The following is a 24,218-nucleotide window of genomic DNA, read 5'->3' as shown; positions in this document are numbered from 1 at the left end:
ACAGACAGACAAGCATTCAGATTTCACGCTAGGGCAGTAAAATCTAACTGGTCAAAAGGAATTAAGAAAACACAACACTTTCACCCATGCTCACAAGCTTTGGAAGAAAACAGTAAATGGATGAATGTGAGAATTTAAAGATAAGAACTCATCAGGCTCAGAACTAGTAATAGCAATTACTGACTTCTAACAAAGACCATGACCCACTCTAGGATCTAGAATCCAAATTTTCAAGTCTCGATTCCCCCAAGAAATTACTTCCAGTGATATTTTCTGCAAATAAAGTAGCTTACCATGTAGTATGTGAGGTAAAAGATGCTGTCATGACATAAGCTGCTCAAATATAGAAAATTCACATGAACAAATGCAAAACATATAATCCCACAAATGAGGAAAAATAAAAATAAAAATAAAATAACACTATTGAGGTTTTCTTACAAATTATAATGAAGAAATACAGAGGAAAAATTGTACCTGCTACGTCAAATCAGATGTTACAATCTATACCCCAAGAAAAGACCTAAGAAGTAAATCAGCTTCAGCAGTTTCCAAATGCTATTTCTCCATGAGGGAAACTTGCAAAAAGAAAAAAAAATAAGAAAAGACTCAGTCAGACTCAATGTTCCTACTATTTGTTCCTACATTGCATATTTATTCACATAAAATGATATCAACATTTGTAAGTGTATGTTTATGGCCAGGTACACATCAATTTTATAGAGTCTTTTTATATTATAAATTTGGGGGTTTAATTTCAAAAAGAGTATTCGCTAATTTTTACTGTAAGTAAATTTGAAGAGCATGCAAAGAAGCATCATATCAAAAAATAATATAAAACTTTTATTAAAGAAGAAGGTGGTCCTATTGGCAAATAAATTATTCATTTATTGACCAAAATAGCCATATCCAGCTTACATTGATCAGTTTGCTAGATTTTAAACATATTCAATAACATTACCCATAGGTTTTATCACCATTGTCACCAGTTGGATGTACTCACACATATGAAACAGTGTTGTTCAACAGCATTTAGACTTTCATTAAGAAGCACTCTACTCTTACACAGTGTATCTCCACACAGGATCACAAAATGCTTTTCAACCTTTAGGCAATTAAGCCTTACAAGATTCTCGTGGGAAAAATACTGTATTATTTATGCCTATTAGTGCAGCAGCTCACAATTCAAAAGCACTGTAATTCAACACGTTGCTTTTCACTTATTTTTCCTTTCCAAAAGGTTTTAATTATATTGTTATTTTTCTCCAAGTTCAGAATTTTTTTGTTTGCAAAATTATTCTATCAACAATTTGACAAGTACAGCGGCTGCTGTGAATAAAATCAAAATGATTTTAAAGCAGTTTGCCAAATTTGCCTATTAGAAATCATGCTGAACAGTTCAGAAATACTGAGCTATTACTGTTGAAACAACCCCCTCTCCAAACATGCAAGTTTTGGGGGCTCAAATGTAAATTCCTTGAGCAGAAAATTCAGTCATTGCTCTGTATTTTGTCTTGAAAAGTTCATTGGCCTTAATGTTACCATAATTATAACTATATAATTGTATATATATGTATATATATGTGTGTATATATATGTATTGTATGTGTGTGTGTGTGTGTATATATATATATATATATATATATATATATGTAGTTATAACTGCTGAAGGGCTGCTGATGTGCAGGTTTTCCTCTCCTCCAGCCTCCACGCCATGCTTCTTCATGCTCACCACAGTAGCCTTACCATATCCGTTCGTTGGGTGCACACCCTTCCCTTCAACCTCCTAAGACAGTATGAAGTATTCAAAGCAACTGAATCTCAGCTAATGACAAGAATCTATGGTTTTTAAAAATAGCTTAACTCAGCTTTACTTTTCTAATTGTGAGAACTGACAGAATCACCTGAGATTCTAATGAATCTTCACACGTACCAAGATTCAAGGCAGGAAATTAAGTTAAGAAACTTTAAGTCATCTTTACCAGTGAAAACTTAACTAAAAGCAACAACAGGTCATCAGCCTTAGGACTTGGTTCTGCTGGGGCCAAGGAATTCAGGTCCTGACCTGGCGCAGCAGTTTGTATTTGCTGGAGTGTTTTTCAGAACTGAGGCTCAAGTGTTCAGCAGAGCTCACACAAAGTCCACAAAGCAAACCTAACCAATGCCAAGTGTCCTGGTTCCAGTTAGGACAGAGTTAATTTTCCCTCATAGTAGCTGGTAGGGTGCTATGTTTTGGATTAGGATGAGAAGAGCGCTGCGAGCCAGACCCCAGCACGCTACAGTGATTTGTGTCACTTTGGAACTGCCAGAGTCATGACACCTTTTTTCAAGCATTCTGCCAGCTTTTTAGGATTTTGCAGTTGTTCAGGGGTCAATGTCCAAAACACTGGAGGTGACCACTGCTCTAGAAACCTGCCCATATCCTCCCACACTCCCTGCCACTCGCAACTATCCCACCTCAAGACAGATCTCCAGATGAGATTCCTAAGTAGTTGTTTAACCCTCCACAAAATCTGAAGCGCATTCAGGAGACATAACAACAAGAGCAGGCTGGTCTGAGTATCCCAAGGATATTCAACATCTCGGAGAACCACCGTAACTAACTCGGGGGATAAGAGGGTGGTGGTGAAGGAGAAAGGGAGAGTGAACAGGTAGGGAAACATGTCTTCCCCTGTCCCCTTCACAGATTGGCTCCCTAACGAAAACAGGCAATAGGTGTAATTGCTAATAGTTTCCGAGATATGGGTTCCAAAGTATAGAGTCGACGTCAGTGCTGAGTACAAATACCAGGTTAAAGTCGTGACCAGATATTTCATCATTTCATAAGCCATTGTTACACCGCACAGTACCATAACAATCTTAAACCAGGGCCCGGAAAGGATAAACAGTGCAACAGGGAGCACATACAGAAAGTAACGCACCATAAAACTCAATTTGGAATACAGGTACAGCAGACTGGAGATTAAGGCAATCACCATTGTGACTAGCAACTATTAAGCAGGTCCAATACTTATACCAATTTTAGTTTAACACACTCTGGTCAAATTTGTCGATATCTCAACCCTTCTTGCCCCACGTTGGGCGCCAAAAGGGCTGTTGTGGTTTAACCCGGCTGGCAGCTAAACACCACACAGCCGTTCGCTCACCCTCCCCCCTCCCTCTCTGGGATGGGGGAGAGAAACGGGAAAGTGAAGCCAGTGAGTTGAGATAAAGACAGTTTATTAAGACAGGAATATAATAATAACAATAACAACAATAGTGATAATGATAATAGTATTAATAATAATAATGTGTAAGAAACAAGTGATGCACAATGCAATTGCTCACCACCCGCTGACCGATGCCCAGCCTATCCCCGAGCAGCCGGCCCCCCCACCCCGGCCAGCCTCCCCTATATATTGTTTAGCATGACGCCAGATGGTATGGAATACCCCTTTGGCCGGTTTGGGTCAGCTGTCCTGGGTCTGTCCCCTCCCAGCTCCTGCTGCACCCCCAGCCTGCTCGCTGGCAGGACAGAGCGAGAAGCCGAAAAGTCCTTGGCCTGGTGTAAACACTGCTCTGCAACAATTAAAACATCAGCATGTTATCGGCACTCTTCTCATCCTAATCCAAAACATAGCACCCTACCAGCTACTATGAGGGAAAATTAACTCTGTCCTAACTGGAACCAGGACACCATGAAACAGCAAAGACCAATGCATTTGCTCTGACTCATAGAGTGGTAGCAGCTCCTGAAGCCAGGAAGGGTATGTAAGAAACATAAAGATTCCAGCACCTAGAAAAGAGAATTGTGGTGCATGGTGCAGCCAGCACAGACAATCGGAAAGAAAAGTGAGATCACCAGGGAAAGATAGCGCATATTAGTTCTAAATTAATTCTAAATAATATTTTTTTCCTATGACCAGAGGGCAGAGTAAAAGCAAATCCACACCGGGATTTAAAAGCACTACAGAATGCTATAAAACTAAACTGTAATTGAATGGGAAGGCTCAACATGCAGGTCTCTGAATGTGCAAGAAGGTAGGAAAAGGTGATTTGCTGAGGTTAGTCAACTACGTGGGATATGAGAAGACCAAAGAAAGGTAAATCTCGAGGTAGACAGAATAGCAAGAAGCCCTCTCCCTTAAATATGTAAAAAACCCCAATGGACTATTGCTATAATGAACTGCTATGAAATGTGAATAAGGGCAATCAGGTCTCACTTAGCAAAAGAAAATATAATCAGTATCTCCAGAGCATCAAACTGGGTCAGCCACAGATTTATAACGTGTACTAACATTTTTTCAGTATCAACCTTTCATATTAAATTCCTGGAGTTCCGGAGTGTACAGTCCAGATCTATTACATAAAAATGATGGTTTAGAATTGTTTTATTCTCTACACCTGCTAATACCAGCATTACAATTTTCAAGGTATCGTGTAACCTGTATTGTGTTTGAATTTGATTTTTTTTATCATATCTGCATTCTCTATTTATCATTTCTTTACTAGGTCTTTTAAAGAAGGATTAACTTCATTTTTGTGCTGCCATTTTATGATTATATATACTCAAAGAACCAAAAGAATTACAGGAAATTTGTGCAGCTTGCTGTTCAATATAATACCTGATCTAGTTTCGCATATCACCTCATTTTCTTGACAATATTATAATAAGAATCTTGGAGTTTACTTTTGAGTCCAAGTAGACAAAACCATATTCATCATGTCCAACAAATCTGGTTCATCTACAAATCTACTGAATATCCAAATGTGAATTGACAAATTATTCAAAATATGTAAGTAAATCTACAAAGATTCGTATGCATAGTTGCAAACATCCAACTTTTGTCAGAATAAAATAAACCTACATGTGGTAATTTTGTATTTGTAAACTACAACTAAGCATTTCCAGGTTGCTTACTTGTTCCTCAAGCTGCTACTTTTTCTACACTTCCTTGAGCATGATATAGTGGAAGCAGACAAATCATTGATCTGTTCTCAAGAGATCATTTACAGCTGTTTATAATGAAAGTGTTTTTGTGTTTTAGTGTTACGCTAATGATACAAGGTTTCCAACATTTCATGGAATGTTTAATTAATTCGTAAAAAGTGTTTCAGCTTACCAAAAAAAAATACAATAATTAAAAATCATTTCTATTCAAATATTTTTGGTGTATCTTCAAGAAAACATTCTACAATGTGGATCACAGAGATTCTGCATGCCATTTTAAATAACAACAGTCCTAACAGTGGTAACAGGACTCTGCTCTGTTCTTACCTCATACCACCTGGGAGTCCAAATATTTATAAGATTGTGTTTTGGGGTCTCAGCTAAGCCAGACTGTAGACACTGTACACTGCTTTTTTAAAAAAGAAATTACTTACTTGAAGCTAAAAGCATTACTTTAGTGAATAGTTTAAGAGATGGCTGCTGGAAATCATTCCCTAAATGACCAGATCCTTTATTATTCAAGCTAAATTACTTGGCATAGGGTTTTGTTAGTTTTTTTATTTATTTATTGATAACAATGATTATTTTCTGTCACCTTGCCATAGAAAGCTGCATGCCCAATTGTTGCCTTTGACATTCATTTAGACATGGTAAAACAATTGAACTTTAGTGGGAAATACTTCCATAAAATCCATCATGTAACTAAGGCAAGGATGAAAACACAATTAAATTTTTTGAATTCTTAAAGTTAAAGCTACTATCCTGGACTTCTATGGCATCTAATTTTCTGCCATTCTAATAAACACATTGGCACCTGGACTGAAAACTCTCCTTTTCCAATTCTTCTTTCTGTCATCTGCTGGGAGGCAGAATAGAATAATTGGATTGCAGTTGCTGATGGCTTTCAGTGTTTTGTTCATTCCTTGACACCACAGAGGGAAGTTTTACTAAATAAGGATCAATAGACTGAATAGGAATGTTTAAATTTTCCTTAACAAAGCTGAAGAGAAATAGTATGAAAAAATGGCTCTTTTTGAGGCAAGTTATTTGAATAAAATATTGGGTGAGTTTACTGCATAGCAATGTTTACCAACAAAACGTGAAGAATAGAATTCAAGAAGAATGAAACTGAAGTCTGTCTATTCAATTCTCATTTACTTCTTACTACAGAGATACCAGAAACACAGCTCAAAGGAGAAGAAAGCAATCAAGGGATGATGTTAACATTTCAACATCCGTAAAAGAAGAGCTACATCCAATGATATGGCCTTCAATCACAGTATTGAAAATCACATATAAAATACAACATTACAATCAGCTCTTCTGCTCATAATTACAGGAAAAGATCACGTATCATACACAGTCAGACAGAAATAATAAAAAATAATAAAGAAGAACAACCTCTTGCTTCCAAGGCTGATGCTATTTAATTACAGAAGCAGGGGACAGGTGGCTTCCTGCATTATTACTAGTGCAGACCTGTTGTGGGCATTCAGTCTTCTTTAGCACTACATGAATTTAAAATAAATAATTTTAAAAAACTATAAAGCACTCAATAAGACTTTTTTGGTAGAAGGAAAAAGGTTATTTTTTTCCCTTTATGTCTTAAAGCTAGCTTCTGCTCACAACCAATACACAAACTAGGGAAAGCTCTTCACTGTTTCTTCTCGTTTATACTTTCAAATGACTTCTCTGCTCTAATGTTTGATACAAAATAGAGTGAATAAAACAAAATGTTTCACCAGTGGGGAAAAAATCTAAATTTCCGTTGTCTTTTTACCTTTTTTGTTGCACTTTTGCTAAGTTTGCTGTAAATTGAGAAATAAACAATAAAAGGATATCTCCAGATATACCTGAAAATGATGAATACTCGCACTAAAGGCTGAAATTCACCACTTTGCAGAAGGGTAGCACCTAACTCATCCCCATGTAAGCTTTATAAAGATAACTATAAAATCAGGCACAGCACTTGAATACTACACTAGACATGCTTCACATGGCAGGAATTTGCAGTTTAAGACCTGAACTCAAATCTACTGAGAACTTTAGAACGTGGCCGTCTGACATACCAGGTACACGCAGAAGTATTTTGTGTAAGTAACGTTACATGCCTGTATGATCGTCCTGCATTCAACTGTTCACATAACTACCATGCTAATCTTCATACTAATGGTATTCGCTTTTTACTCAGTTTAAGATCCACCAGCATCAAATTCAGTGCAGTCAGTGCATCTGTTATCCTAACTTCTATAATCTCTCTCACAAGTCCCAAGCCTGTTATTAGCAACCTGTGGGCGATTAGGACAATTATCAGCAGACTTGGATTCATATTTATCATTGGTTTTTTACCTGTAGAATAGAAACAAGACAACACCAGTAAAATACTGACCATAAGAATATTGATGACTTTACATCTCACTATAGTCATGCTGCTGTAGTTGACCCCTTCCACCAAAACAAACAAAACACTGAATTATATGTAATTTTCAGTATGCCACAATGCTTTCATAACATAAGATTGAGCTCATGACTATTTCCTTCTATAGATACAAATACTGAATACATTTTAAAGGTATATTTTGTAAAGGCACACAGTATTACACCACAGGAAAGGGGTAATTTAAGGTCTACACAGAAAAGTCTCTCCCACAACTCAGCTTTCACATCTGTCTCTTCTCCAGCAACTGAGACCTGCACTCTTACAAGTACCCGCTAATTGCAGAAATCCAAGCTGACAAAGTATCATCTTGACTATCAAAGTTATTAAAAATGCCACAGAAAACCCAGATATGTCCATCCGACTACCATGGAGTTACTAAGGTGCACACTTGTCTTTTCTTTTTGTGCTATGAAATCATTTCTAAACAGTAAAGTCCCACTTTGCACAAAGAAGTAACTAGTCCTATTTCTTCTACTTCATCAGATCTCATTAAAAATTTCAGATTTTATTCTATCCCACAGAGAATACGGTGAATATACAGGCCAGTGAAACCAGGAGACTCCTAATTCCTCTTTTACGCTTTCCAGCTTATATTACCAAAGAAAAGGCACACAACTTCCTCACACATTCTTTGTTATGAGCAGGTATGCATGTTTTATACCAGATAACTACGGAATGGAGGCAAACTTTGTTGATTTAAGGACCACCCAAAATCATTAAGAGCTCACTATCAAAAGTGAAAAGATGTACTGTGTGGCTTTTTGCAAGAAGCTGAATGTGGTCTAGTTTCAGGCAGTATTTTCATTAGCAACCTACATAACTGAACAGAGAAGATGCTTAACTTTGCAAATCATCAAGAGCTGACACTGCAGCTATTCTGAACAACAGGCTGGAATTCAAAATTATTCCAACAAACTAGAGAAGTGGTCAGAAAAATAACAGAACAGCTCAGTAGGGGCCAGTGCAAGTTTCTGTGCTTCAGCAGATAATCAGCTGCATACCTAAGGCACAGCAAATAAGTGGCTAGATGACAGGTACTTCAGAGGAGGGTCAGGGGGTATAATAGACCACAAGCTGAAAACAAGTTAAATACATGAAGAGGGAGGAAAAAAAAGAGGAATATAAAACAGGAGTATACACTTCATAACACAGAAAGCATTCCCGTCCATCTGTTGAGCAATGGTAAGGAACACAGAGACGAATTTTTGGCTTAATATTTATAAAAAAAAAACATGTGAAGCAACTGAAAAAACGTGTGAAGACAGTAGCAGAAATTACCAAGTCTCTAAAAGGATGAACTATGCAGAAAGAATGAATGTACTGAGACTATTTGGATTGAAGAAGAAACTGAGAGGCAATTTCATCATCATCAAATCAGAAGGAAAGTTGTACACTGTATGCTGGCTAGAAAAAGCAGCAATGTACCTAAACCAAAGTCAGAAAAAACAGTATAAGTTACTAGGAGAAGATTTGTGAACTGTGTTAAGAGAGGGCTTGTGCAGACCCCACTGTTGTTTTGTTATTTCATACAGATTTCTAGACACCTGTGCTAAAATACGAGTATAAAATTTGGGGGCCAAAGAATAGAATAGACAGTATCTCAGGTTTTTTCATTCTTGTTTTGGTTTGTTATTTTGTAATTTCTATGTTGTGTTTTTTTTTTTTCTTAGTTAAAGCCATAATAGGGTGTCATCCCTTAGAGGTTTAGCCAAATCTTTCTTTCAGTAGCAATTTTAATGGTGCTTATGGCTGTATGCCAGTTAAATTGCTTAGCAGGTGATGTATCTGCTTGTAGTCACTGTCATATTTTATCTATCTCAGCATTTATTTACTAAGTGCTTTAACATTCTAGAGTATGGCAGGTGTTATATAAAACACAGCATTATTTTCCACATTTTATTCTACTCACTGGTACTCCTGCTCACAGATTAACTGGCAAGAGTACAAATAACCACAGTAATTACAAAGTTTGACTGTCGCAGCTAGCTGTGTACTACCAGCAAACAGAACAGAACACAACAATGTTCCCTTCCTATTACAACAAAATCTATCAGCAATTTTTTATACAAAATGAAATAGAACTATAAACAAACTGCAGTGTTCACTCAAACAAACTGCTTGATAATTGTGTGCTGCAACAATGATATTTGATTTACTAAAGATGCATTTTGGTTGCATTTCCATCAGTCCCTTGATCTTGTTCCATGGTGCAGGACAGGCAGAAAAATCCATTTGGATTAGGCGTTTCCATTCATAACTTCACCACACGTGTTAAGATTTTTAGGCTGTCTACATAGAAATTCCCTCTCAAATACACGGAAAGACACTCAAGCTATCAGTGAAAAACACACTGGGCTAACAAAATACTATTTTTACTCCACTTCGCAAACTGCAGTTGGACACACTGCAAATATCTTTTTTTTTTTTTTGTAATCTCTCATACACAAGTCATCATTTCCTTCACTCGTGTTCTTCAGTAACTTCTACTGCTTTCTCTTTAATCTCTTTTTTGAGAATAAGAGGACTTAAATTCAATACAATATTAAAGATTGAACATTTCAATGGATATCACTGAAACAAACGACCTCGCTGTTGTCTCTGTCTTATGTGTCAGTGTTTTTCCATTCTTTGCTGAAATTCTATCTTGGCTCGACTCTTGACTACAGCAAGATTAAACATAAAGCACAATGTGAATCTGTAAGATGTCTGCAACTTTATTGCTTGAAGAAATTGAAAATAAAATATTTCCCCTTTCTTAAAGCAACAAGTTTTTAATCTGTTTTGTTACTCTAACACCCTAAGCATGTTCAAACAGAAGTGCAAGAAAGAATCCTGAGTTTTATTCACTGGGCTTTCACTTTTGTCCATTGCTATAAAATAAGAACAGTGGCTCCTAACTAGTGACTTCTGATATGCGCACCCCAGTGATTCAGATTCTTCTGTCACTGCTGCTTTATTTCACGGTAAAAAAAGGTTAATAAAAGTGAGCACTGGCAAAAGCAGAGGAAAAATAAAGTAATTGCCTTTCTGTGTCCTGTGTTTCTTAGCAAATATATATATTTTTTTCATATTCTAAGATCTATCACTGGAGTAACAGCTGCCTTTTGTTGCAAAATGTTCATAACCACAGAAAAGTCATGCAAGATATCAGATACACAGCATGTGCCAATGTTCTTAACGTTTTCATGTGTTTCCAAGATATACAAAGAAAGTCATCTGAAGGAAAACTTTAAACAGGACAACTGAAAAAAATAAAAATTCAGTTCTGAAATTGGAATTCTTCTTACTACATTATAAACCACAGAGTGCTCCCAGTGAAGAGGAATTTTCAGGGCGCACTGAAAATTATAGTCACAGAATCTACTACATTATGAGTAAAATTATTAATTTAGCTACTCAGCAACGAGAGTGGGAAGGATCAAGGCAACATAAAAAAATAGAATAACATATTTGTTTCTCTGAAAAAGGCTGTTTCATGTAGACCCATTTTGTCACAAAAAAAAAGGTGGAGGGTAGTAACATTTAGAGTCTGAAGTAGCCGGTGAGCAAACAGCACTCAACAAAGGGTGTTTTAGAGCATTGCACTCCAGTGATTATAGAAAGAACACACCAGTAGGAAAACTAAGCTTAGATTTGAAAATAAACAGACAGGTCCTCTTACAAAGCAGCTTGAAATCACGTATTTTTTCAAAGAACGAACAAAACACAGAAGAAATTTTAAAACACCCATTATGCAAAATCCTTCCTGATTATATAAAGCATTCCATGAGAAAGAGAGCTCCAAGACAGACCTGATGAAGAAATACATAGCTGTTCCCAAATATAACCCTTCCCTGAATGAAGCCAGGTCAGTGGAAACCAGAATGTAAGCAAAACCCTATCAAAAGCATTTCCATTATGCCTTCCAACATCTTTTTCCTCTTCTCTTCGTAGACTTCCCATTGATCTTTCCATCAGAAATATAAATATCAGACAAAGGGCATCCAATGCAAACACTTCCAGAATAGAAGACTCTCCCTTTCTCTCCTTCCCTCTATCAGTTCTGTTAAGTAGGCTATTTTCTTCTAAAATCGCATAAACAAGGATACAAAAGGAGTCACTTGGCAAGCAGAGTGCTTCTTGGCTGCTCAAGAAAATTCCCCAGGCTGTATTCTTGTTTCTTACAGCATGTCATCCTTTTTAGGTTCTAATGTATCCATCTTCATCAGGCAGGTTCCCAACATACTCAAGAAGTACAATAAAAAAGCATATATATATAAAAAAAATCTCATTCCTCTCCAAAAAGCTTTCATTTAAAACCATTGTTATCAGTGGCAAGTCTCCTCAAGCCAGAATAAAAACATCCTGTGTTTTCTGCTTCTAGTAAACGTAAGATGTATGCAGAAGACTCCTAGGGGGATGTTTTTTTAATAGTCCAGAATACAAACTCCGGATTTAATGCTTTTTGGGTACAGAGCCTTCACTTGGGATGGAAAAAAAAAGGGGAAACTACAAAACACTGCTAGCCAATTCAAACATATTTACAGCCTTGTGTCACCCAGTCCCACAAGACAGCCCACCAGAAGAGACTGTGGACACTCTCTGTAGGAAACCTGGGTACAATTCCCTGGGAAGGAAAAGAAGGGGCATCTTGCACAGCATGCTAATCACAGGCCTAGCACAACAGAAACATACTGCTCTGACAGCTGAAACTGTCCACCTAATGTAATAAGGGAAAAATCACATCTGCACTTCTTCCTATCCCTACTGACCTAATGGCAGTTCTGTAGTCCTGAGATGCAGTTCATCAGGCCACACTTCTACGTCTACCTTACAGCAAAGTGTTTACTCACAGGTATGCAACTTCTAGTCTGTCAAAAAGAAATAATGAACAAGAATTAGGCAATATTTAGGTTGGAAGAATATGTTTTACACCATGTTTAACCCTCAGAGTAACTCCTATATTAGTTTTGTTATTTTATTCTTAAAACCCTATTAATGCTCAATTGGCTTAAATTACCCAAAATATGTAATCTAAGAAACCCATTTTAAAGCTGCAAGGCAGAGAAAATACAAGAACTGATAACACTCTACATGTTTTTAAATTCATTTCCTACCAAAATACAGATCTGAAGTGAATATGTGAATTTTCCATCATGTGAGACCACCTACATTCCATGTTTTGTATCACATGAGTTTCTGAAAGTCCTATTCATTTTCTGGAACATGTTTATACTACAGAGCATTTACTCTATGACTCTTGGAAACCAATTAAATCTATCATATTTCCAAATCCTCTTAAATGTTTAAATTACTTCAAATGAACTTCATCCCCCACAGGTATAAATTAATCATCTTATGTAAATAGCCTGACTGGACAGCCACTCCCAATTTTCATATTTTTACACAGAAATTATGCCTTTTCTCTGGGAACTATTCTGACTTTTGAAGAAGGACAGGCAATGTTACCTTATAAATCTTGAACCCGTTTTAAAAACCTATCTCATGACTCTACAAAACGTTACATATTTTTAATATGGAAAATATTTGCTTTCATTTGCTACTGAGCACGTTTTTATTTCCTATAGTTTTAAGGTACTAAATCTTAGGAGCACTTTGTTTAGGTACTGAATTTTACTACATGTAATTCTTACAGGCTTCTTGAAAGTGTACTAAAATACCTTCCCTTTCTGGACTATGTAAAGCAATGGAACAACTAAAGCCTAGATTTACAGATAAGAGAAATGAAAGCTATCTACAACAAAAATGTAAAACCCTCTAAACAGTTAGTAAATAAACTTCTTTTCTGTAAAACATTTTTGGTGTACTGTATATCAAACACAATATCAAACAATATCAAACACAATATCAAACACAAGTGAGTGTATAGCATAAAAATCTTACTGACATCATCTTAAGATTACCAGTTGTGACTCACAAGCAACACCAGTTAAATTCATACAAACTAGCATAAAAAAACAACAATTAAACTTTTAAGTCAGTGATGGCTTATGTTGTAAGGTATAAAAAAAATTTCAAATATCTGATTTTGATTGATGCTACAATTAAAAAGAGCACAGACATGTGGGGATATTTACATTAAAGATGTTAAACTGCATTGCCCCATATATGTAACACTTGGGGCATTTGCTCACAGGTCACATGGGGTCTTAACTCTCCTTGAATTTCCATTTGTTAATCAACCATTCCTTTCTCCCCTGCCAAGTCTTTCTTGGCATCAGCTGAGAGTCTTCTTGATTTTTCACTCTCTCCATTAAAATCATAAACTCACTCAACTCTGCTCAGCATTTCATTGCACAAGGCCCTTCTCTGGGCTTGCAGAGGGTACCAACATACAGTTGAATAAAGCTAATTTTGCACCTGAGAAAAAATGAGGCTTCAGTGGTACATTTTTTCAAACTTACTGAAACCCCAGAGAACATAAGACCTGCCCAAAGTTATCTCACAGTCTTCTAATTGCCTTTTAATTATGGGACTTTTGACTAGATTCTCATGCATGATTCCACTGGAATTTGAGGATAAGCACAAACTTGAAGCTATCCAAGTGTTATCTGAACCTCCACGCTTCTTTGAATCCTTTTTTAAGGGGCAGTAAGCATGTGCATAGCCCAGTGAAAATTAAGTCATTCACATGCTCAAATGTCATGTTGCTTGACAACTTAAACCATGTGGTTTGGCTGCAAAGTGAGAGTTTCCTAGCAATAGCAAAGGCAGTGGGACACAATCTACAAATTCTAATGTCAAATAGATTTTCTCACTATTGTAAGTATAAGTGAAACCCTTGATTTTCTCTGCACATTACGAAGATAACAACTTGCAAAATCATCGTCCATGCTCAAAGTACCTAAAATTAGGTTTGCAGAAAATGGGCAAAGTTGTTTTCCTCTCTGAACTCCAATCCATGACTACAGCAATGTGAAGTAAAAAAATACTTTTAGCCGATTTGTGTATAAAAAAAAAAAAAAGAAAATAGAAGGTGACAATCTCCTAAACCATTTCTCTTTTTAAAGGTATGCTCCATACAATACTGAGTATTCCTTGTTTCCTTTGCAACGTGAGCAATGGATACTCCCAAATTAAATTTGCCACTTTGTGGAATGAACCTAATAATGCAAAGGAATAGTTTCTTGAAGGAAGAAATTACCCTGTATATTTTTTTTGCCTTATGTGACATCCAGATTCATTCTGGACCTCTGCCTAGCGAATTCCTATAAAAATAACCTAAGTCAATTCAACAGTTCAAAGTTCGACGAAAAGCCTTCTATTGCCAATCCTTTTACCAAGTAAATTTCAGTACAATAAGGACAAATATATGGAGAAAATGAAGGGAAAGTGATCAGACTCATTTCCTCCATTATTTGTGTAAAGAAACTGTGCAGAACAGTTGATATTAACTTCAGCAGCACTACTGAGACTTAAAAGATTTGCCCCTAGAAAGATCCACTGACAGATGATGAAGCAGCAGTAGCACTGCAGAATAACAACAATTTACATTAAAAGCTGAATAAGTACTTGTTCAAAAAAAAAAATGTTCATTTCCCTTTTCAAGTACTTTTAGAACAGTCTTTTACCATCTGAATGGCATCTGTTTATTTAATTAGCTCAATTCTTCCTGCACGTCAGATTTCACTATACCAGTATCATCAGCACTGAATGTACAGTGCAAGACATGAAGTTTTAAAGAATATCTATTAATGGCTTAATAAAAGTACTCAGCAAAGCCAAAGGCTTTCTGATTGTAGAGGAAACAAAGCAAACACAAAAGCCCTACATAATGTAGAAAGCCACATGGCAGAAAAATTTCTGAGTATCACTCTGCAAAGTCAGTCCTCATTCTTGAAACGAGTCCTCATCCTCCCAAGAGCACTCCTCATGAATGCCAACAAGTTCCTATACATAGACATAAACACACACACAGAGTCATTCAGAAATTATCTCACAAGGAAGATGATTTTTCCAACTTGGGGAATGACAAAATTATTTTTTGCTGACAAAAAAAAAAACTTTGACAAAAATCCCCAATTCAGAAATTACAGACTTCACAGGTTTGGGTAAAGGGGGTGCCTACATACAGAAGCGGAAAGTCTAGTGACTGCAGAATCCTCTTGCCCTTTCCAGCAACTAACAATTGTCCAGCTGTTTCATTACATTCTGAGTAAAAGCACTACATAACAAAGGTGCAAAAATATACTTTTTTGAACACTGAGTTGCAATGTTGAGAGTACCCATTTGAGAAATGGATTTTCAAACCACAGCAAGCAACTTGAAAGCAGACCACTAGCACCCCCAGCATAATACAAAACTTCTGCCTGCACACATGTACAGGGCTGCAAGACACTGTGGCCACTGCAACAGCAAAACAGGACTGGGGAACCCTATAGTTCAAGGCATCCTTGATGGACGAGACTCCCTAAACATAAGCATGAAATATATACTCTGTATTAGCAAAATGGTATTACATACTGCTATTAAACTGATTTGAAGATTAAAGAGTTCCCACAACAAAAGCCAAATACCAAGAATTTTGCCTCTTCCAATACCTTATTTTTACTCACTTGGTAATTTCACCAAACTACGGAAATCAGATTTTGACAGTTAGCAAGGTAAGTACATTTACAGCTATTTCTTAGAAGCCACTTCAGCATGTAAGCTGCCAGCACTTACATTAACTATTATATATGATATTAACCTTTTAGACACTGCACATCCTGAGGTAGATTCATAGAGTCATATACTTCTACTTTATTCCATTCTTTATTTGTCCCTACATACGCTAGGCCTAATTCATCATCAGAATATGCCAATAAAACAGCACTGAAGACAATCAGGCTTCAACACTCATAGCAACCATTTGTTTCAGTCACGATGGATTCCTCCTGACAGTCAGGTCATCCTGGGGTTTGATTGCATGCAACGCATCCTAGGAATGAGACCTACTGCAAGGGTCTGCATCTGAGGTGGTGTGAAATATGAGATTTGCCTTTGTTTTCTCCTAATGCAAAGGGAAGAGACAAACCTGCAGCCTTTTTCCTGGCATATGTCCACAGCAGACGGCGATGAGACCCTCAGACCTGAGAGGAGATACACCTGCTGGCCCAGGCATCACAGGCCCAGACCACATAGAGGTGTTTCCTTACTCGAGAGCTGCTGGGAATCACAGAAGGGTTGAGGTGGGAAGGGACCTCTGGAGCTCATCTGGTCCAACCCCCTGCTCAAGCAGGGCCATCCAGAGCAGGCTGCCCAGGACCACGAAGCCTGCCTTCACCTCAGGAAGTCCCAGCCTCACAGAAACACCAGAAAAGACCCAGATCTGTTCTCTAGAAACAGCTTTGGAGTACTGGCCACATCTAGCCCCCAAGCATGCTGGCGTGGGGCTCCTCAGCCCTACTCCCTCTTGTGGGCGCTGCACACTGTGGGACCAGCTGCAGGACTGGAGCAGTCCCACACCACGGGCTGGGGAATGTGGGGATGCCAGACTGTGTTTGGGAAGGTGCAAGGGCTCTCTTCACCTGGTGCTGAATACCTGCATCAGTAGCTTGAGAATACAGGGAAAGGGTAATTTTTTTCAGATCTTCAACTTTCTCAGGCAAGAAAGCTTTGAGGTGTATTTGTCCAAGACAGAATTAATTAAATATTTGTCTGAGGCATGTTAAGAAATGTATGTTCCTTAGTTCACATAAAGCAAATAATTAATATTATTGGAATGGAAGAAGTCTGGATCAAAGCCTGGATTGAAGCTTACCGTTCTAAGCTCTGTATATACACAGAGTCCTCAACTCAAACAGCACAGAACCAAAGAGAAATGAGTGAAAATAAGAGAGACATTTCACAGAAAGCTTCTTTGTGCTTTTTCTTCTGTTTTGGCAAAATAAAGATGATCCTAAAAACATTTTGTGCCCTAAATTCTTAAATCTGACAACAAAGCAAAGCCATATTAACAACAAAGCCTGGGGACACCAACTACCGACACAGTACAACAAGCACATGCTAACTACTAGAAATACTTAATTATAATAAAACAGATCACAATAACTCAAAAAAAAGGAAGATAATACAAACACCTTTTTTGCCACTTCAAAAATCATATGCCACCATATTCCATGCACAAAATTTTCAGAAGAAAATCATAAAGGGTTTGTCAGACCAAAAGCACATGTACTTTTCCTTCTCAAGATCATATACGTTCATTAAATAAGCTAGAAGGCTGTAATACCCAAAACAATCTGCTCCATTCACTAAAGATACTGCCTTTGTTTAGTCTACTCCATTAATTTTAAATGTATAATATGCTTTGCAGGAAAAAGTGTATAACATTAGGTTTCTGTATTTTTAAACAAATTCAAATTTCCATCCAAATGCAACTGTACATGCCACAAAATGAAAATTGACCATTAGCTGATAAATAAGAAATGTAACAAGCATTATTTTATAAAATAAAAATGTATAAATATTAAGAAACTGATTAAATTTGTGTTAGGTTCTGTAACTGCTTAAAAGTACATAATATAGTCTTATGTTGAGCAAAATTAATGCTAACTTTAGCATAACAGACTACAGCTATTTACCAAACAATTTCTTTCAGTTTTTGCCAACCAGTGAGAACCAGACATTTTCAAGAAAATAACAGAGAAATTACACAAGATTGCCTATTCATTTAAAAGAATCTATTTTTAATTACGACTTAAATCAGTTCAGTTCACTTGTGTCCTGTTTTGCTCCCACTGATCTGCAAGCTTCCCCTTCCATGAGCAAAATGAATGTTGCTAAGTTTCACACTGATGGGTAGGGAGCTGCTAGCTCACATAAATGATTTCTCATGTGCATCAAAGGCAGGCATTTATGAGTGCTTTCCTAACAATCTCCTCATGATGTTCTCAGGAAAAACTGATTATTCTCTAAAGGTGGTAGTCTGGAATAGACTTCCCACTCTCAATTAACCTGAGCTGCTTCCAGCTAATGAAGTGGAAGGGAGAAAAAAATGACACGATATATCACACTTCTTTTAGCATACTGCCTTATTTATATTCAGTATATTCACCCCCATTTTAAGGTGAAGATTTGATCAACATATAGTAAATCTAAATCCAATGAATGGCATTATTGTATTTGAAGTGTCTAAATTAAAAGCGTATTTACAAAAATAATAGGCAAATTACATCAAAAAAGGCAACTGTAATCTAAAGGTCTTGTTAAGATAAGTTTAGCTGAAGACAGATGTGGCAGAAAACTTCTATCTTGAAGAAGGTCAAGAACAAGGACCTGAGAAACTACAAGCCACTCAGCTTCACCTCGAACCTTGGGAAGGTGGTGGATCTCAGAAACCATTTCAACACAAGTGAAGGACAAAAAGGTGATTAGGAGCTGTTAGCATGGATTTATGAAGGGGAAATCACATTTGATAAATCTGATAGCTTTCTGTGAAGATACTACTGGCTTGACGGATGAGAGGAAAGCAGTAGATCTGTTTCATCTTGACTGTAGTAAGGCTTTTGACACTGTCTTCTGTAACATCCTCATAAACGAACAGATGAAGTACAGGCTAAAAATGTGTACAGCAAGGTGGTCTGAAAACTGGCTGAACAGCCAGGCTAAAAGTGTTGCAATCACCTACACAAAAGTCCAGATGGAGGCCAGTCACCAGCAGTGCGGCCCAGAGGTCAATGCAGGCTCCAGTACTGTCCAACATCTTCATTCATGACCTAGATGATGGGATAGAGTGCACCCTCAGAAAGTTCACAGGTACAAAACTGGACAGAGCAGTGATACACCAGATGAATGTGCTGTCATTCAGATGGATGACAACAGGCTGGAAAAATGGGCTGACAAGAACCTCAAAGTTCAACAAAGAAACGAGCAAAATCTTGCACCTGTGGAGAAACAATGCCATGCATCATTATGTACTGGGGTCTGAAGAGCTGGAAAACAATTCTGCAGAAAAGAACCTGGGGATCCAGATGGAAAACAACTTGGCCGTAAGTCAGTAATATGCTCTTGCAGCAAAGAAGGCCAACAGTACCCTGGCTGGCATTAGGAAGATGGTTGACAGTAGGTCAAAGGAAGTGATCCTTCCCCTCAACTCAGTACTAGTAAGACCACACACACCAGGAGTAGTGTCCATCTATGGGCTTGGCAGTGAAGGCCAGCAAAGGGCCACAAAGATGATTACCAGACTGCAGTATCTCACATATGAGGAGAGGCTGAGAGAACTGGGCATATTCAGCCTCAAAGGGGATCTTATTGATGTGCATAAATACCTGATGGGAAGATGTAAGTAAGATGGAGCCCTCAGTGGTATTCAGCAATCAGAGAAGAGGCGATGGGCACAAACTGGACTACAAGAAATTCCATTTAAGCCTAAAGAAAAAAAAATATGGTGAGGGTGGTCAAGCACTGGCACAGACTGCAGATTCTCCATTCTTGGAGATCCTCAAAATCTAACTAGGACAACAACCTGAGCAACCTGCTCTAGTCAACCCTGCTTTGAGCTCTAGACAAACTCCAGAGGTCCCGTCCAACCTCATTGACTCTATGGTTCTGCATGTATACCTGTACCCATCAAACCAAGATAAGATTTGTGAAAGCAGAGGTATTGTATAGCCATTTATTGCACTCCTTCACTGAGGATGGAGTATAGTACACTAAAAAACAGACATATATAGGAAAGATTATTGAAAATCATCTGGAAACTATAGTCAGTCATAATGTAAGTCCTGCAGGACTTCTCAGCTAGTGGTGGCAAAAGGTGGGATGATGCAATGGCAGTTGAAGCTTGGTTTTGTTACTCTGACATTAGGACTCATGGGGACTGGAAACACTAAATGCTCATTTCATTTTTCTAAAGGGAACACATGTAAGAGTTTGGCAGTGTCGTATGCTTTCTCTCATAGCATGCAGCCTCACAAGCACAAGATGTTGCCTTCTACTCGAGATTCACTAACAACCTAAATGGCAGCCTGTGTACTATCTTATAAACTGTTCACTTTCTTTGAAAATACGGCAATAATGATGAGATAATCAGGGTACAATCTCTTTTTGTTGCCTTTATTTGTAATACTGCATGGTTAACTTTAAGCCTGTGCAATGACAGCATGTTTAGCATACTCCACAGAACACAAATCAGCATGCCCTCACTACAAAATAGTGATTAAAGAGGCAATGCTGCACGTTTTATGTCCTGCAGAACATTTTAAAATATTTTGCAATTTTCAAGGGAAAGGACGGCTACTCAAAGTCTGTCCTTTCAGTATTTATAAAAGTATTTTAGGACTTTTGTTTTCAACGACAAACATAGAGAAGAACAAACAGTAACAATGAATTCCATTCTTACATATGGCAAACCAAAAATATTCTTGCAATGGCACTTCATTTCTGCCAGCAGACATTTGTGAGCGATAGATTGCATTGTTGTTTCAAACAACAAAACAGGTGCAACTACTTGCCCATCACAGAAATAAATTTAAAAAATCTCTGAAGGACTCTGTTCATTCCACTCTACCAGCAAGCAGATGCAGTAACTTTTAGCTGTGCTAAGAAAAGGAAACTGTGGAGCTCTGAAACCACATCCTGCCTTTGAGAAACACAGGCACGCAACCCAAAGAAAAGCAAAGTCAAAACCTACGTAATCCCCATCGGAGATGGGTTCCATAGAAATACTCTGCTTTACGCTGACAACTCCTTATGGAGTAACGTGCTACAGTATATGTTTTAAATAAAGGATAACAGACCATTTTCTTCATGACTGTATTTGATTTCCTCATCTAAGTGTTTAAATCTACACACTGGCTCAAACACCACCTACAATTATGCCAACACTTCATCAAAAATAACATTATATAAAAAAAAAAATCACATCTATCCTAACTCATAGTTAGGAGAAACTCAACATGCTTGTATCCCCCAACACCATCTAGAGGGTGTTCGCAGACAGTGCAGGGTGGCGTGAGTAAGAAGGGATGGAGGCAACACCATTTGAAAAGGAGAGGAAAAGTCTTCATTAACTTCCCCCAAAATTCCTGCAGCATATGAAACACTTTCTACTTTATCTTCTTTTTAACCTACTCTATCTCCCCTATATATCTATTACACATTTTTCCAATGCCCTACTTAACTGTGTTTTTCATATTCTTTTCCCCTATTTTGCCAATGTTCCAAAACTGTATTTAGTTCTAGAACTTCCCCATGTTTCATTCTTTTCAGCCTTTCAATCCAAATGTGGCATGCTCAATAATCCCTTTTCTTCCCTCTCAAGACAACAAGCTTGTACACAGCCACAGATAGGCATATGTGAGCTCACTCTCCTCCACAACCCTTCTCCTACTCTTTGTAAACATCCTACCTTCTCTGACCATAGCCTTTAAGTCTTTCGTATTTATTCATAGCAAAGTCTTTTCCTTCTCCTCTAGTCTTTCCCTAGTCTCTAGTTCCCCATCTGTAAATTGCTGTTTGATCTGACAGTAACCCAGCAAAGCATTTATACTTTCCAATGGTTCCATAATGCGTGAAACTAAACACCTCTTCAACGTCTTCAGCAGATCAAAGCAGAATAGCGAGTATCCTGAAGAACCAAAGTGTTTCTTCTGTAAACTAAATACGAGATTTTTTCAATTTTTTCACAGGTCAGGTGCCCTGTGATCCAATCGTATCCAAAGATTTAATCCTTCTTTTTTTTGGGGGGCCTCGGATTAACCTGAAATGCATACCACATGCGTGACCAACCAGAATAAGTATTATTTTGTTACATCTACTTTCCAGCGTCATGATACTTATCACTATTTATTGCAGTAGCCTGCATGCTGATTCTGCTTAATAATTGTTCTTCCTTTTATTTAGGAACCTATTAAAAATCCACAAGCAGCTAGTAATCTCATCAGAAGTATTAAGAAAACAGAATGAGTTTTCGTGTTTAAATACTACCCATATCTAATGAGCAGGTTACAATTTCTTCACCTCACACACGGCAGGAACAATAGCTGTAATGCTTTAATCCTTCAAGTTAATTGAAAATCTCACAAGCCTTTATCTACACACCATAAACTTTAATAGAAGTGTCTTCTATCCTAATTCACAGGTTTAAGCAGCTGTGCGCATGTGTAACTTGTACTAACTACTTCAAAGAGCTTGTAAAGTTTCAGACGGGACAACAAGTGCTAACACACTGGTACAAAACATTTAAAAAAAAGAAAAAAAGGAAATATCAGCTTTTTTTTGTTTGTTTGTTTGTTTATGCTTAGAAAGGAAGAGGAACTTGTTTGTTTGTGGTATTTGAGAAAAAAAAAATCATTTTCTTCCACTGAAGATACTTTATCTTGTAATATTTTAATATTAATATATAATATTTATATTTATATACTTATATTTATATATTTATAATATACTAATTATATTTTATTTATTTATATATTTATAATATAATAATATTTTTAATATATAAAAATATTTTAAAAAATGATTATAGGTTAGGGATAGGAAAATTGGCCCTCCTCCCAGTTCTGGGAACAAAGTCAAAAATTAAAGGAGAGGTCTCTGTGAATTCCTTCTCTTTCATTAACGAATTTTTATAGAGCATCTCATATCTCTTGGCTTTCTACATAAAGCCTTCAGCTTTTGAAATGGGATGATGAAGCAGAAACTGAACTTTCGTTTTATTTTAATTTTCTAAGCATACAAGAAGAAACATAGAAACGTTAATTAGTAATTTCCCAAGCCCAGAAAGCAAATAAAAAGTCTCGAAGTTAATTATTTTTAAAATGTCATTATTTCCAAACACTTGTAAGTTTGTAAGGCTGTAATACTTCATTGAAACAGGGCCTTGAAGGTTAAACAAACAGTAACAAAGGTGATTGGCAACTGCAAGTACCAACATGAAGACTTTGTTTCAAATAATAAAAAAATAAATCATGGCTTGAAACTAGCAGTGGGTAATTTAAGTACCTTTACCACACATGAACTAAAGAGCAAGCCCTGACAATAGGAAGAACAATTTGTTTACTTTTCTTGCAAATGAAGCATGTATAATTTGTAATCTTGATTGGAATATATGGAAGCACTCTGGTCACTTTCAACAACTGTGAGGAAAGAAGAAAAGATGAGAAAAGCCCCAGACACCCATACTGTGAGCCAAAGGACGTATCTGGAAAGGAAGAACACTAGTTGGGTAGAGCTAGGGGAGAGAGCAAGGACAGGACAGAATAGTTCCCTAACAGTTTATCCACATGCCTTGATTTGGGATAGATATAATCTAGGAGTTGGTAACTAATTTGCTGCAGGGGATAATCACTCGTGTAAATGCCATTTGTATGCATGTGTATATATATACATGTGTGCACATGCACACACACAGATACATATGTGTATATAATTTGTTTGTAAGAGCCGATATTCATTTATGTTCTTTTCAAACTGACTGAGGAACTCTATTATCCGATTTCTCTTTTTCTTTGAAATTACCTGGGAACATATGTGATTTAATTTCCATTAACTTAGGTCTTTAAATTGAGGCTGAATATCTCTCTGAAAGATGTGCCCTGCCCTGGCCATATATTACTGTACAGAACATATGAAATCCCTCTGACTGTCCTGCTCACATTGACAATCTAAACAATAAAACACTCCTTCCTATTTTCATATCAGTAATGGCTGAACTTTATTTGATATTAAAAACAAAAACATATATTTTAAGGAGCTATAGAACTGAAGGTTCATGTGCATTGCCCTCTATTTACCTCCTCTTCAGATGACCTTCCTTAAGTAACCATCTGGTGGTTGTTTTGTTTTGTTTTTAATTATTATTTTCATCTCTCCTTCTGAAAAAAGATGAAAAAAGTTTTATTAAAAGATCTCTCACATTAGCAT

The 24,218-nt window shown here is 37.1% G+C and overlaps 1 protein-coding gene across 16 annotated transcripts in view; it reads right to left on the bottom strand.

The window, feature by feature from the left end:
* FARS2 (phenylalanyl-tRNA synthetase 2, mitochondrial) overlaps positions 1 to 24,218 on the bottom strand; it is a 260,594-nt gene that overhangs the window by 211,419 nt on the left and 24,957 nt on the right. For 9 of the 16 annotated variants that reach the window (XM_083826153.1, XM_083826161.1, XM_083826151.1 and 6 more), the window contains exons 4-6: positions 24,089 to 24,169; positions 19,622 to 19,721; positions 18,979 to 19,066 (exon numbers count right to left, since the gene is read on the bottom strand). The exons of 1 other annotated variant lie outside the window; for it this stretch is intronic. In XM_083826153.1, coding sequence (XP_083682279.1) covers positions 18,979 to 19,059 — 81 coding nt within the window. In that variant the 5' untranslated portion in view covers positions 19,060 to 19,066; positions 19,622 to 19,721; positions 24,089 to 24,169. Of the gene's footprint in view, positions 1 to 474; positions 576 to 18,978; positions 19,067 to 19,621; positions 19,722 to 21,878; positions 21,946 to 24,088; positions 24,170 to 24,218 lie in introns of those variants that run through there. 6 more of the 16 variants (XM_083826158.1, XM_083826159.1, XM_083826155.1 and 3 more) reach the window with 5 other exon arrangements.

The sequence above is a fragment of the Anser anser genome (assembly GCF_964211835.1).
Source record: "Anser anser genome assembly, chromosome: 2".
In the NCBI taxonomy this organism is placed as follows: Eukaryota; Metazoa; Chordata; class Aves; order Anseriformes; family Anatidae; genus Anser; species Anser anser.
Note: the sequence above shows the minus strand (reverse complement) of the source record. Positions and strands in the feature narration are given on the sequence as shown.